At 38.6% G+C, this 15,489-nt stretch overlaps 1 protein-coding gene across 1 annotated transcript in view; it reads left to right on the forward strand.

Annotated features, from left to right (window-relative positions):
- Positions 1 to 13,805, forward strand: part of SYTL5 (synaptotagmin like 5) — a 50,843-nt gene extending 37,038 nt beyond the window's left edge. Inside the window, exons 10-17 of the mRNA XM_005424859.1 lie at positions 1,972 to 2,037; positions 3,036 to 3,214; positions 4,420 to 4,522; positions 6,681 to 6,842; positions 9,953 to 10,061; positions 11,298 to 11,433; positions 12,862 to 13,070; positions 13,663 to 13,805. Of these exons, the coding sequence (XP_005424916.1) occupies positions 1,972 to 2,037; positions 3,036 to 3,214; positions 4,420 to 4,522; positions 6,681 to 6,842; positions 9,953 to 10,061; positions 11,298 to 11,433; positions 12,862 to 13,070; positions 13,663 to 13,805 (1,107 nt within the window). The remainder of the gene's footprint in view (positions 1 to 1,971; positions 2,038 to 3,035; positions 3,215 to 4,419; positions 4,523 to 6,680; positions 6,843 to 9,952; positions 10,062 to 11,297; positions 11,434 to 12,861; positions 13,071 to 13,662) is intronic.
- The last annotated feature ends 1,684 nt before the right edge of the window (positions 13,806 to 15,489 follow it).

A 15,489-nucleotide genomic window follows, 5' to 3' on the forward strand; every position in this document is an offset into this window, starting at 1 on the left:
TTTCTTGAATTTGAAATAAGTACGGCAAGTCTTACAATGAATATTTGAGGAAATAAAAGAAATATCACAAAGGATAAAAGACACTGGAAATCTACTTGCAACATGAAGGAGTAAAAATGGAAGTGGAAAGTGACATTGAAGAGAAACTGTATCTCAGTTTTAGTCTTTTATTTTGTGCTTTCCCAATGCTATTGCATGAACTGTTTTAAAAATTTAAAAATTTAGTTTTTTCTTCATCCTTCATCCTCCACATATTTATGTGTTGCTGTCAAGACTCACCACATCAGTGAGACTGAAATGTTCCAGTGCTTCACTGCAGGAATAAGATATGATGCAAAACAAATGTAATTCTTAGTGAGGTATCAAAATGAGACTCTGTGTCTTTCATATGTTGTTTGCTACTTACTAAACAGGAATATGAGTATTTTTCTTTGGGATTTTACATTTAGTGTATGAAATGTCCAGTGTAAATTCTACAGAACAGAGTCTGGGAGTGGGGGCAAAAAGTGAAGTTTATCAAGTTTTACTAAATTTGTATAATTTTCTTCATGTTTGGCAAGCAATTCGGGAATTGTGTTTGCATAAATTCAAGGGTCAGGTGCCATCTATTTGTTTCAGACCTTTTATCATGGCTTTTTTTTTTTTACCCCAGCCATTTATCTCTTGCTGCCTGCTTACATAAAGATTGAGGAAAAAAGTATTTAGATTAGAGAGAGAAATGTTTGGAGTAGAAAACAACTCATCCACCTCCTTGCATTGGTATAACCTTGGGCTGGTTTTTTTTTTTTCTGAAGTGGGCATACAAATTGTTGCAGGGATAATTTAGGCATTTTCAGCACATACTGGAGTGGTTAAACCCCTAACAGTGTAAAAGAATATTTTCATATATAGAGGTGGAAATGTATAAATGGTAAAGGCTGGAATTTAGCTCAAGGCATGTTAGAAATTCGAGGAAATATGTCACATTGGTTGGTATGTGTTGATTATTCCCCAGTAATTTTAACCAGCCCAGTTAATGGAATTTCAGACAATTATAAAAAGTATTAAAAGGACGAGCATTTTTCTTTCTTTTTTTTTTTCCTTAATTAAGGATAAAGCCAGCCAGCATGAATACATCTAAACCATCCTTTTTTTTTTCTGTTTTTTTTTCTATATAAGGAATAAAATTAAATTTATGGGTAATAATTGCTTATGTAAATAACACTTTTTCCTGTCTGTTGTTGTTTACCGCACTGACACAGAACTGTTTATCCCTTGAGCCTCCTGTGCTGCAGGAGCCTTGGGCAGGGTGCTTGGAGAGCTGGCTTTTGTCACAAACCAATTCTTTCTGTGTGGCTGGACTTTCCTTTCCCTGGACTGTGCCCTTCCCTGCAGCTGGCAGGGAGGAGATGGATCAAGACACAGTTGGTGAGATCCTGCTCTGGCAAGCAGAGGAGGGAAAGTGTCTCCCCCAATATTGAATTACCTTTTTTTTTTTTTTCCAGAGAGTGACACGTTTCAGTATTTTAGTGCAATTGTCATCTTTTCTTACAAACTCCACAGAGAAACTGCCCTTTCTTGCAAAGGCACTGATGCTGCAAATAGAGGAATTCTTAGATTTTGACTGGTTTCAAGGAGGAGTGACATGCACATGCACATGTAAATGAGAACAAATCCAGTGTAATCCAGTATGAATCCAAACCTGCTGAGCTACTGTCCTAAAACATAACTTTTTTATTTTGATGCAGAGATGACCTCATTTCTATGTAATTACTTTGAGCCATGCATCCATCCTTCAATACTGAAGTGTGTGGAGAGCACAGCATTTCTCTGATTTGGTGATACCTTTTTCTTGCTTTCTCACTATGGCTTTGCAGTATGAACTTCCTTTACCTTTCTATATAAATAAAGATTTCTCAGTGCACTTACTCTTTCTTATTATATCAGTCTAATGCTCTTTTCTCTTGATCTTTTGCACTGCCTTCCTTAAAGAACTCCCCAGAAGGTTCTGACAGAAAATGGACATATTTAAATGTTCCTGAAGCAGATGGTGACACTGTGAGTTCTCCTGAATCCTCTGCTCTAGCTTACTTTTAAGGTTTCTCTCTCTTTTCTCCTATGTTGTTGAAGACTGTACCTGGGTGTCTTGCAAGGTTCTGTGTGTCAGAATTTAGGTGGTTATATATGTTTTGGAGCAATTTTATTCAATGACTCAAAAGGAAATGCACTCCAGATTTCTCAGATGCTTTTGGTTCTGGCAGTGTGCATATTTCTCCAGTTTTCTTTAAAAAATATTAACTTCTTTCATAAATGTAAACTTTTGGAAGAGGGAATCCTCATAGCAGTACACTGCATTTTGAGTGTGAAGGAAGAGGGAATTAGGGATGATACATTATGCTGTAGCAGAAAAAAATTGTGGCGTTATTGATAAATTTTTTTGACTTTACAAAATATTCAGAAATGGGGTAGGGGTTGAATTTTACTCCTTCTTTTAGAACTGTTGATGAGAGACGGGTGCCACTTTAAATAAATGTGGTTTTATACTATTTCCATTATAGGAAGCAACCTTGTAAGTTTTCCTAAGGGCTCCGTCAGCAGCTCTCTTATGAGACTCTGTAAAAATGAGGTGACCAGCTGAGCCAGAGAAGTGACTTTTTAATTTTTTTTTTTTTCTGCTTGGAACTTACATGAGCTTACAATTTATGTAGCCTATCTGCTCTTCAGTCCATATATTAATTAAGATGTGGTAATTTAAATTCAGTCATGTTTATAAATAGGTTTGAGTCTTGCAAGGAAAAACACCTGCCTAGATATTTAAACTACTATAAAGTACAGTTCTTATTCCCTTCACATCAAATCATGGCAATTCTGTTCTATGATATATATCTGTTTCTATAGCAAGTCCTAAAAAGCATGACAATATTGCAAGGCTTTAGCTTTATGGGAAAAAATAAAAATAAAGATAAAGATAAAGATAAAAATAAAAATAAAAATAGCAGATTTTGGGGAAGAGCAGACTGTTTCAGCCTCTGAGCCCTGCTTCTGTTCCCCTCCAGACCAGCATTAACAGCATGGTGAGTGTTTACAGTGAGACTGGTGACTATGGAAACGTGAAGGTCAGCGGGGAAATCCTCCTCAATATCAGCTACATCTACAAAACTGGAGCCCTCAACATCCTGGTGAGGAGCTGCAGGAACCTGGCCATTGCAGATGAGAGGAAGCAAAGGACAGACCCGTAAGCACTGAGAGTTTCCTTCAGCTCTGCTGGGGTGTCCCCTGGGTGTCCCCTCCCAGGTCTTGGGACTCAAGCCTGGGAATTCACAGGATCCAGCTGACACAAGCAGCATTTTGGTGTTGGTTGGGTTTGGGTTCTCTGTGGGAAGGGCATTTCCTGTGTGCTTCTTAAGGCAACATGTACCTGTTCTGGGGAAACAGTAAGATTATTTAAATTGCCAATCTATTTGATACTAAAAGGGAAAAAACTATGAAGGAATAGGCAGGCAGCATCAAGTTTCTTTTACTTCCATAAAACTGTAGTATATGAGAGGAGTGATATTGTGGAGGCAAGGATTAATGGAAATAACTTTTTTTTATGGGCCATATACTCACTTTGGAAGTACCATGTTTTCACAGAATTCACAGAATCACTGGGTTGGAAGAGACCTTCAAGATTATCGAGCCCAACCCAGCCCCAACAGCTCAACTAAACCCTGGCACCCAGTGCCACATCCAGGTTTTGTTAAACACACCCAGGGATGGTGACTCCATCACCTCCCCAGGCAGACCATTCCAGAACTTTATCATTCTTTCTGTAAAAAACTTTTTCCTAATATGCAACCTATATTTCCCTTGGCACAGCTTGAGACTGTGTCCTCTGGTTCTGTCAGTGCTGCCTGGAGAAGGACACCAACCCCCCTGAGCACAGCCACCTTTCAGGGAGTTTAGAGAGTGATAAGGTCTCCTTTTCTCCAGGCTAAACACCCCCAGCTGTTTTCTAAGTTTCTCATCATAATTTTCAGTATAATATGTAAACTCTCTCATCAGAAAGTAACAATTAGTGTCTCTAATCATGATTGATCTGTGGTATAGAAATTAAAAAGTTTTTAATTTGCTTGTATTTTTGTCATATGTTGGTAATCATATATGACCAGTTGGTAATCATATATGGCAAAAGGGAAATTGTTAGGAAAGTCTGTTGCATTTCTGAGGATAAACAAATTAATTTAGCTCTGCCTTCTGTAATTCTGATCTTATCTAACTTAATGTTTGGAGGTAAGGGCCATACCTCTCCATGTTTTGCATATTCTCTGTGATGTGATTACACTCTTCACACTGCAAAAATTAATTTCCTCATATGTGTTGCTGATGCAGCAATGCCAGATCTTTGCTCAAAGTGGTCATTTTACATTCCTTGCTAACCCTCTGCCCCTTGCCCTGCAGCTATGTCAAAGCCTACCTTCTGCCTGACAAGTCCCGCCAGAGTAAGCGCAAGACCAAAATTAAAAGTAACAGCACCAACCCGGAATTTAATGAGACACTGAAGGTGAGAAGAGTCTCTCTCTCTCTCTCAGGCTCTGATGATTGTTTCACTTGTGCTCACAGGTATTTTCTATTTGTGTTCCAGTACAGGGATTAGAACTTGGAAGAAATGCCTCAAAAGGGAAGGTGTTTAAGCAAAAGCAAACCTATGAGTTGCAATTTCTGCCTTTCAGCATTAAGGAAGTTTTGTTTGGTTCTCTCCTTTATGGTTAAAAATTCCATCAGTTTCCACAGATCTCTTTCAAAACTGTTGATGTTCTCATCTAGCCTGAGCTTAGAGCTGTTAAAAGCACCTTAAAGATTTTATATGCCTGATGCTGATACAAAGCTGGATTAGAACTTCCTGTCTAACTGATTTAGAAGAGAAAATAACATTTTGCAGTAAGATCTGAATTCTTCTGGGAGGTTTAACTTATTTCTAAAGCAGAACTAACTTTCATAAGAAAATGTTAGCATCTGCTTCACTATTTGTCTTCTTAAAAACCTGTGATGAAGTTAATTTTCTATTGCAATGGGCTTGATGTGCTTGAGGACACAGTGCCCACAGCTCTCTCCTTCCTTGCCCTTCACCCATCCGGAGAGGCTGAACTTTTCTGAGCTCCTCACCAGCTGCTCATTCACCTCCCTGGCTCTGTGCAGGTGGGAATGGGGGGGTTGCTGCCCCTTCACTGCCTCCCTGGCATCTTGACCTCAAAATTCCTAATAATTCCCTTTCGTACCACTGAAAGGAGTTTTCCAGCAGGCTGCCATGAAACCAGAAACTCCTTTTAGTTTCTCCTGATTTTTTTTTTTTTTAATTTCAGTACATTTTAAATAAGTTTCCTATAATAGAAGCAAATAGATTTTCCCTGGCTGGTGTACTTGGCTTGGCCTGGCTACAAAATCATTTTGCAGGTGCACACACTCTGGCCATGCTGCTTGCCAAGGGAGAGACTTTTATAGCCTCATTTTTAAATTGTATAGAGTAAAATTAAGGCTTGCTTGAACTGGGAAAAATAAAGAATTACACTTTATTTATCAAGTAATATAGCACTAAACATAATTGCTATAATATCTCTGGGTGAAGATAGGACATAAAAGTTTCTCAGAAATCCAGATTATAACAAAATGTGTGTAGGTAAGGAAGAGTTGTTCATCCCAACTGAAAAGCCTGTTTAAAAAAAAAAAAGAAAATAAAAATAATTAAATCTGTCTTGTATCTTCCCTCTTTGACTTTTACTCCCTTGTTGCAGAATATGAGGTTTCTCACAGTGGAACAGTTGGCATCTAGGGTTAGGCACTGTAGATATTTCTGTACATAATTTGCCAGCTGACCTGACTGGTTCAGCCTTTGTACAGTATTTGTCCATGTCCAGATATTGTTCCTGATGCAAAAATAAGACATCTGGGTTTCTTCAGCTAACACTAGGAGAAGCATGAATGTCAAGGAAATAATGGGCTTTTTGCTAAAAGTAGAGTGTGCAGAGCCAGAATTCCAGATGCTTATAATTTTCTGTGTTTTGTTAGACTACAATGCTAGTCTTTTAATAGCTTTGATATATTAATATCTAGATGTGAGTTTTTTAATGGCTTTGGTATATCAATAGCTAGACATGAGTTTTTTAATAGCTTTCAAACCCAACAATGGTTACTGACAGGCTCAGTGCATGCCTTGCAGATGCTGCTGTATGTGCTTTCAGAACAAGTTTTTGTAAGCTACAAAGAAAAAAATTGGAAATTAGAGGCTGCTTTCTGGAAAGCAGTGTTAAGCAGACTCTCTTTAGGGATGAAAGAACCAGCAGGGTTTCTTCTTTTTATCAACCTAGATATTGATCTGCTTCTTTTATATAAACTTGTAAGGAATTAACTTGTAGGATCATATTTTTAAGCATCATAATTTACTTTATAGTCATAAATACTCAGTAAATAATACCAAAACCAAAGCCACCATAGTGATAGTAACATAAATTATCTCTGGATGTATACAGCAAAGATTTCATATTAATATTATGAATTTGCTGGCTAGATCCATCTTGCTTGCAAGGAAAACAAATCTCTCTTTCATGCTCCATTTGTTAGCTGCTCTGGGCTTGGTGAAACTGAGCTAGAGCCATAAAAGACTTTGTGGAAAATATTATTTCTGCTTATTCTGAGAGTTTCCTTTTCTCTTTTTCTGTTGGTAGTATGTCATCAGTCACTCACAGCTGGAAACCAGGACCCTGCAGGTTTCTGTCTGGCACTATGACAGATTTGGACGGAACAGCTTCCTTGGGGAAGTGGAAATTCCATTCGATTCCTGGAACTTTGAAAATCAGGGTGATGAGTGGTTTGTGCTCCAGCCCAAGGTAAGGGTTTCCAGGACTGGTGAAAGTGCTGTGAAGCAAATTTAGCAAGAGTTAGTTATTTTTTTCCTTTGGAACTTTTTTATAAAGCAGGACTTTATAAGTGTCTAATATGACAATAAAAAAAATTACTTATTCTTAATTCAATAAAAGCTTGCTGGTTTTAAAGTCTTCATAAAGTTTTTGCATATGATTGGCTAATTAATAACAATAACCAAAAAAAGCTTATGGTTTAGAGAAACCATAAGTTCATCCTGTAATAAACTCCAATAAAAAATGACTTAGTAAATACATTAATCTTTTAAAAAACACATAAAACAAATAACTTTCCCACCATTCCCCTAACCCAACCCTTAAGAGGTTACTAAAGAAACAAGATTTATTTTTTTCGGTTCAAAGTGCTTTACACCTTTCAGATGTGACAAAACAACTTCTTAATCTCTCTAATTCACCTTAAACAGAGAGGCACAAGAAAAAGCTTCTGAGCCAGCAGATTGAGAGGTCTGTGAAACAGAGCATGCCCTGTACTCAGGGGAGGGCAGGGTAACTTCTGTGCCTCCCCTGCTTTGGCAAAGGTGTTCAGGTTTGGAAGAGATTCAAAGAGCTGCTGTCAACTAGAGGATTAAAGGCTTCTCTGTTGCTTGCTCCTGCAGGAGCCATAATCCCCAGGAATTCCAGGGGTTTAGATTGACATTTAAGAAAGTGTATCTTTCTAATTTCAAAAAAATATAAGGCGTGCAGCTAATATTGTCAAGGTTGACCAGGTGATTTGGTTTTTCTATGTTCATTACATTTAAGGAAATCATATTATCTTTTGGGTTTCAGGAGAGAATGTTTAATTTTTGCCTTTCTATCAGGTGGGAGATGGATCTGTTGCTCTGTAATTAATTTCTAGGTAATTTCTTTTAATCCTAATGGGAAAATAACAAAAATAGTCATAAAGCTCTCCTGCTCAGGAAAATAAGTAATGAGTAACTAAGCATTTCAGCCAGTCCAATTGGAAGGCGGTATCTGATTCTTTCCAATACCATTAAAAGGATTTTTAAATTACTTATTTTAATGTCAAAGTAAGCAAACACAGAATTGGTGTCTGCCTCCTAAGTTGTTACCAATAATGTTTCTAAACTTAGAACACTGCTAAAGTTTTTGATCAGCAAGGATGATATTAAAAAAAATAAATTATTACTACTAAAAGAAGCACTGGCTAATACCCATGCAAAAAATGCACACAATTCTCCTATATGGACTCCTGATAGGGACAGGAATGGAGGAATGGCAATCAAACATTTTCTGGGATTTATTACAGTGCTTTGTTTGTTTTATGATGAATCATTTAGCTGCTTCAGTGAAAAGGTTGGAGACTTGAAGATGTGTTTCTTCTATGAGCATTGAGAGATCTCTTTTCCAGAGGAGTGTGATTAAGTCAGAAAAAGTAGAGAAAATATTTCTGTGGCTAAAGAGAGGACAGAGACATGTGGGTTTGGAGGAGAGGCTGACAATTTTTTTTTCTGACATTAGGACTTACACCATTGCTTGTCCACTAGCAGAACTAAATAAAAAATAACCTTTGATGCTTTCATGGGAAACTTGATCCTAAACTTGCTTAGTTTAGGCCAACAGTGAGCTGCCTGACTGGCACAATTTAGATGTGTAAATTATTCCACAGCCATTTACTGCAGGTTTTCTTTAGTCCTTTGTTGTAGCAGCTGGCATTGGACACTGGGGTCAGACAGGACTGTTTTTCTCAGTGTGTAGAGCAACACAGCAGTGCCTGTGCTGCTGTAAAAATGCTTCAAAGTCACAAAAGGGCCCTGTTGCTGTGACTAAAATTGCTTTGTTCTCTGTCCCATCCTTGGGTGCAGACTGAGCCCAGTGAGTGGTCAGTGCCTCAGCCTGGAGTCTGTGAGGTGAAGGCAATGATGGCTCTGCACACACCTTAGGAATTCCTGGTGGGGATTTTTCACTTGTTTTCTCTGGGCAGTAGAATTTTGACCTTTGGGGTGTCAGGAAACAAGCTGAATACATCTCATAGCAGTTCACACATTCACAGGTCAGACATTCCTGTACAAACAATTCTTTTAAGGCTTCTGTGGTGCCTCGTGTGCCTCCAGCAGTGCTGGAGGATCCTCTCCCTTTATCCATGTCCTTCATCCCTCTGCAGAAATCAGGAAGATTTGTTAATTTTACCCAAACCTAAGGACTGAAGCATGTACAGAAATCACATGAGAGAATCACAGAATGGTTTGGGTTTGAAGGGGCCTCAAAGATCACCTTGTTCCAATCCCCTTCCATGGGCAGGGACAGCTCCCCCTGGACCAGGCTGCTGAGAGCATCAGAGTGGCCCCAGCTCCACCAGTGAAGTCAGAGCTCTCTGTGCTGCATCCAATGTTTTTAAAATGTAGTTTCCCACTTCTTGCAAAGTGAATGAAAGTTCAGTACCCTGCCAGTGATATTATTTTAAGAAAGATGGACTGAGGAGCATTGGTTGCATTCTTCTGGGTAAGATTTAAACATTTATTAAAAAGGATGTAGAAATGCAGAAATAGTAGCTGTGTGAAAAAGAAAGAAGAAACTGGGAATAACAGTTTTTAAGAAGTTTTTGTGTTTCAAAGCTGCACTCTACTCTCCCTCACCTTTGTTCCCTACACATCCAGTCAAAGAGTGACTCAGGAGTGACTTCTCTATAATCCATGAAACTAATTGCATTTTAAATCCTGACTGGTGCAAATAAAGGCTGACTATCAGCTTAAATCAGTTTATATACTCAGAAATAAGTTTGAGGGTTTTTTTTTGCTGTTGGTTTTTTTCATGGTTTTTTTACTCATGCTAGATAACTCTCTCCTCTGTGTGTTCACTGAACAGTGTCTAATGCCACATGGGTTTATTTTTCTGAGAGCTTGCATTCCCTAGCTCAGAAAGTTTTCTAAAATGTGATTGCCTCCAATTTGAATGTCTTATTATCTGAAAGTGGGCTGGTACATCTTGATGTGTTTAAGAAGTGTTTAAAGTACTCTAGATTTATTGCTACATTTCAACAGAATTAAAATCAAAAGAAAAAGTTGTATGATTAACCTTGGCTGGATTTCTGGTTGGTTTGGTTTTTTTCTCTTCAGGTGGAGGCTGTGACAGATTTTGGGCTTCAATACAAAGGAGAACTGACAGTGGTTTTACGTTACATTCCCCCAGACAGAAACCTAATGCTTCCTCTGGGACAGTTTCAAGGTAAAAACAAACATTAATAATGAGGATTTTAAAAATCATGTGATGATGATGTATTAAAAATCCTCACTTAGGGTGAAGCAATGGTAATGGTGAAGATTGAAATTATACTTTAATATGCTCATTCATAGAATCACAGAATGTTAAGGGGTGGAATGGACCCAAAAGACCACCTAGACCCAAGCCCCCTGCCATGAGCAGGGAGCTTCCACTAGACCAGGTTGCTCAAGGCCTTATCCAACCTGGCTTCAATAGTTATGTGTAAAATGGAAATTCTGAACCATGTGTATGTTTCTTTTGCTTCATCCTTTTCTCTTACACTGAACTTAAGAAGAGAGAATGGAAGAGGAATATGCAGTCAATGGTTGATGCATGGCTCTGACCTAATTAAAACCAAAATCCAGACATTAGGTAACACGATCAAGGGCAGCCACAGAGAAATAAATTGTCTGCATTGTAGTCTGAGAGGTTTTTTTCAGTGAGTTATATACAGTGCTTAGCTGATCAAGTAAGACACCTCACTTAGAACTTCATGCTTAATTCACCTGAATCTGCCTCCTCATTTTCACCCTTTTTTCTCACTGCTTTTCCTCTGCTCAGTCTTACTGTATTACTGCTGCAATTTAGTCCTGTAAAATCTTATTTGAGTTCTTGAGGGTGAGCCATTATTTTCATCAGCAATGAACAAGGGAGGAGAGTTACTCTTTGCATTGTGTTAGCATGAGGAACAGCAATCCTTCGAAGTGAGAGCAATCACTGGGTAGCACCTGAGTGCACATGGATATACCAGATGCAGGAATATCACTGTCTCAGTGACAGTATTGCTTGTTAACATTTCCATTTGATGGATTAGAGTCCTTCCTTCTTCTTTCTTCTTTTTTTTTTTTTGACAGATGATATTCCCTCTACTAGTAGTAGGGTTTACTCAAGGTTTGCTCCCTTAAAAGCTCATTGTTATCAGCTCAGTTCAGATACAGCCTGCATTTTTTAAAATTAGTACATTTTAACATCACTCCTGATGATTATTTTAAAAATGTAGCCAAGACAATTTACATTTTTAAATCAGTCTTACAATATATACTGATATATTATATCTACTAGATATTATATTATATCTATTAGATATTATATTATATCTGTTAGAACAGAGTCAGGGACTCAGCCTGGACTCTGTGAGTATATAATATATACTACAATATAATTTCTGATTGTAATTTTGCCACTTTGTTCTATCCTTAGGAAAGAGAGGCTTCAAAAAAGGAAAGAAAGGAGATTCTCATCTGCCATCTGGAGGCATATTAGAAGTCCTCATCAAAGAAGCAAAGAATTTAACAGCAGTAAAATCAGGAGGCACATCTGATACTTTTGTTAAAGGGTTTGTGGGGTTTTTTCCTCTCCTTTTTTAATGACTGCAGTGGAACTAATTTAAGATTTGTATCACATGCCTGTAAGCACATGAGTACACAAAAATTTTGCATAGGATGACAACATATGTGTGGTTTTTTAGATATGCAGCATTTTGTGTTGGACACTCAAAATCCAAACTACACAGAATGCTTGTGTTTGAAAAAAATTAACCAAATCCTGCATCTCTCATTATAATGGATTTCTCATAAATGTAGGATATGCATTATAAATGTTGCATTTAGGAATTAATAGATATCATAAAACATTTTTCTTTGCCATTTTTTGCTCTGAATGTTAGTTTTCAGGCTTGCTGATTTCTAGATATGTTCCAATTCATGCTAATGGGTGGAGTGTTGTTACTGAACGGGGTCCATAGGAAACATCCTGTCTTTAATTCCCTGGAGCAGCTTAGAATTTATCTTGATCTTCTACTGTGCTTAAAATTATCACTCAGTGCATACATTTCAAGTAGAGAAAGTAATTTAAATTCCTTTCTGGACAATCTCTTCTTGCACTTTGAGATGGACACCGGACATGATGACTCCAGAGAGGTCCCTTCTAGCCAATGTTTTTATCTCCTTTTTTAATGACTGCACTGGAACTAATTTAAGATTTGTGTCACATGCCTGTAAGCACATGGGTACACAAAAAATTTTGCATAGTATGACAACATATGTGTGTTTTTTTAGATATGCAGCATTTTGTGTTGGACACTCAAAATCCAAACTACACAGAATGCTTGTGTTTGAAAAAAATTAACCAAATCCTGCATCTCTCATTATAATGGATTTCTCATAAATGATGGGTGCTGGTATCCAATAACACAGTAAGAAGAATAAAATCACAGTAACAAAAACACCATTTGTGCCCACAGTTTAAGAGAGCATTAGCTGCAAAGTATTTCCTGTAGGAAATGGAACAGAAGAGACACAATTATTCTGTTTCCATCTCCTCCAAAACACCATTACAAAAAGAAATTGATGCACACAAATTGCTATAGAAAGAAATACCATCTCCCCCTTCCAACACTATATATACCTTAAAAACACCAAGTTACCTGACAGGCTGGAGGAACTATGAAGGAAACTGTACAAATCACTTTTTCTTTATTTGTATTGTTAAATATGACACCTCTGCAAACTACTGCTGATGCAGTCTACTTATAAAGACAAAGATCATCTTGAAGAGGACTTACTACTGTTTTAAGAAATGTAAAATACTCTACCTTATTTCCTTCTTGAGTCAAAGATGCAAAATAAGTACTTGAGGTAGATGCTTAACATAATACCAGTGGGAAGATGGGGTCCTGATCCCATTTGAGCCTCTACATGATTGTTATACATTATGAATACAATGTGAAAATCCACTTCCATATTCATTTTCCTTTAACTCCCAGGTACCTGCTCCCAGATGACAGCAAAGCTACAAAACACAAAACTCCCATAGTAAAAAGGAGTGTGAACCCCCAGTGGAATCACACCTTTGCCTTCAGTGGTTTGAATTCAGGGGACATAAGGAATGTCTGCCTGGAGCTGACTGTGTGGGACAAGGAGTCACTTTCCAGTAATATTTTTTTGGGAGGTGTCCGTTTGAGCACTGGAAATGGTAAGGTCCCATCTGACTCATGTTGCTTTTGTTATTCTGCTCTCCTCTTTCCTGGTTCATGTGTATGAAGGACAGAAATGTCACTGAGTGTTTTGAAAATACACAGGAAGTTTTGCAATTTGAAAATGGAGAAAAGGCAACATGTAGGTAATCTGTAGATTATTTAGTTCTTTCCTCCACAGAATGAGACAGAAAAATTATGTGCCCATTTGTATTTCTGCACAATCTAAAAGAACTGTGAATACTTTGGGAAGCATTCCTCAGCATCCCAGTGAGAAGGAGTCAGCTACTTCTGTGCAGCCTTTCTGCTGGCCATGGTGTGAGCTGGAAGAGGTGTGAATCCATTCCCCCTGTGCTGGGAAAAGTTGTTTGTGGTGCAGTGTGGGGAGGTTTATGACCCTCTGCCCATGTGCCTGAAGGTGTTCAATGACAAACTGGGGCTCTCCAGGAGCTGTGTGTTTTCAGTACAACTCCCTGTGCAGGTGGAAGTGTAAGGTGCTTGTCATTTCTCTTGCACACTGTTGTAAATGAGGAGTGATGTTATCCATCTGCTTCCTAAAATGGCAAATTCCCATGTTTTTACAATTGCCAGGTGTGAGCAATGGCAAGGAGGTTGACTGGATGGACTCCCAAGGGGAAGAGCAGCACCTCTGGCAGAAGATGATTGACAGCCCAGGAGCTGCAGTGGAAGGGGTGTTGATGCTGAGATCCAGCATGGGGAAACGCAGACTCTGAAGGGCTTTGACTGCTGGGAGGTGCCACAGCTACTCCTGGCTACAGGGGTGTCCGGGCTCCTGTCACTTGGCCCGTTGAACCTGAGAAGGGTTGCACCCTTTGCCTTGGATATTAAGGCTCTGAGTGAGACTTTAATGCATTCTGCACTTTCATGCACACATTCCTTACCCAGGCTTCTTGTGTGAATTGTTTCTCCTGAAGCCAGTGAGAACAGGACCTTGCACAGAGATCATTCTGGCTTTGTCTGTCCCCTCTGGTGGCTGGTGTGCAGCTGCTGAGCATTCTGCCTGAGGCTGCTCAGAGTGAGCAAACCCCCTCACTGGTCATTTAGTGAGTGATGCCAGGTTTATGAATCTCCTTCTGGCTCAGGGATGGCCCAATAGGCAGCAGTGGTACAGAACGAGCAGATTCAGAGTGAGTCTGTGCTTTGGTGTTTGTAAATTAAGAAGCCATAATGTTATGAAGGACAACAAACAGTGTTTGTTCATGGTGTTTGCTCGTTGGGCTGTGCAGGGGTGCAGCATGACAGGCTTGGGACCAAAACCCAGCCAAGCAGGGCCAATGCAGTGTTGCACTGCCCTAGAACCAGGCAGCAGTGGGCTGGTGGGCAGTGCTGGTGTCCTGGCATCCTCTGGGTATTTTAATGCACATGTATAAAAGGCAGACTTGCTTCAAAGAGCCTCTAATGAAAATAAATCTTAACAAATCTTCAGTTTCCAGAACTGCATGATGCTGCTGGTTTTCATTCAGTTGACAGCTCTAGCCAAGACCTTCTGATGTCATTGAATGGAGGGAATATGTCCACATGCCAGTCCCCATCTGATGTGTTGCTGAGATGAGACACATGCCAGGTTTGGACAGAGTTAGCTAAAACTTGATTCAACAGATTGTATAGAACAGAATGGGATTAAAGCACATGCCAAAATGATTTGCATAATTGTAAAATCTCCTCTGAATGGGCTGGGGTCCCACCCAGGCCCATGCACATTATTTATAATCCAAGTAGGACATTTTTTCCCCTGAACATCCCCCAGTGGATTTGATGATGAGTGAGTCTTGGCCAATACAGTCATTAATCTTATTAACCATGACAATTGTTCAACCGTAATTTTGTGGTCCTCAAGGTGCAAGACAAAGGAAGATCAGGAAACTGGGTGAACAGCATTTCTTCTGAACTTTCCACAATTAGAACACAGCTTTCTATTTGCACTAGTAAATTCACCTATAGCTATTCCTAAATTTTTTTCCCGTAAAAGTTTATTGCAAGAAATCTGTATTGCACAACAGAATATAATCTGATAGCTAAGCAACTACAGCTGGAGATCTTGACATCTGTAGTTGTCCTAGTGTGCAATTAAGTACATGTATTTAGAGCTGAACTCAAAACCTTAAAATGTAACATTAATTCTTCTCATTTTAAGATATTTTATGCTGTTTCTTGTTGGAGTGGCTGGAAACTGCAGGAAAGTTTACAGTCAGTCTTTTAAAATCATAATATTATTGGATTTTTAAAAAGTATTTATTCATGTTGAAAACAGTAGTTTTAATAAAATTATTTGTTTCTTTGTGCAGAAGTTATTTCAAAATTCTGATATGACTTTTAAAAGTCACTGGAGGTATTGCTTGCCCAGTTGGAGACTCAGCATTTTCAGAAATTACGAAGTCATCTTTGAAACTGAAAATT

Source organism: Geospiza fortis, unplaced genomic scaffold (assembly GCF_000277835.1).
Source record: "Geospiza fortis unplaced genomic scaffold, GeoFor_1.0 scaffold20, whole genome shotgun sequence".
In the NCBI taxonomy this organism is placed as follows: domain Eukaryota; kingdom Metazoa; phylum Chordata; class Aves; order Passeriformes; family Thraupidae; genus Geospiza; species Geospiza fortis.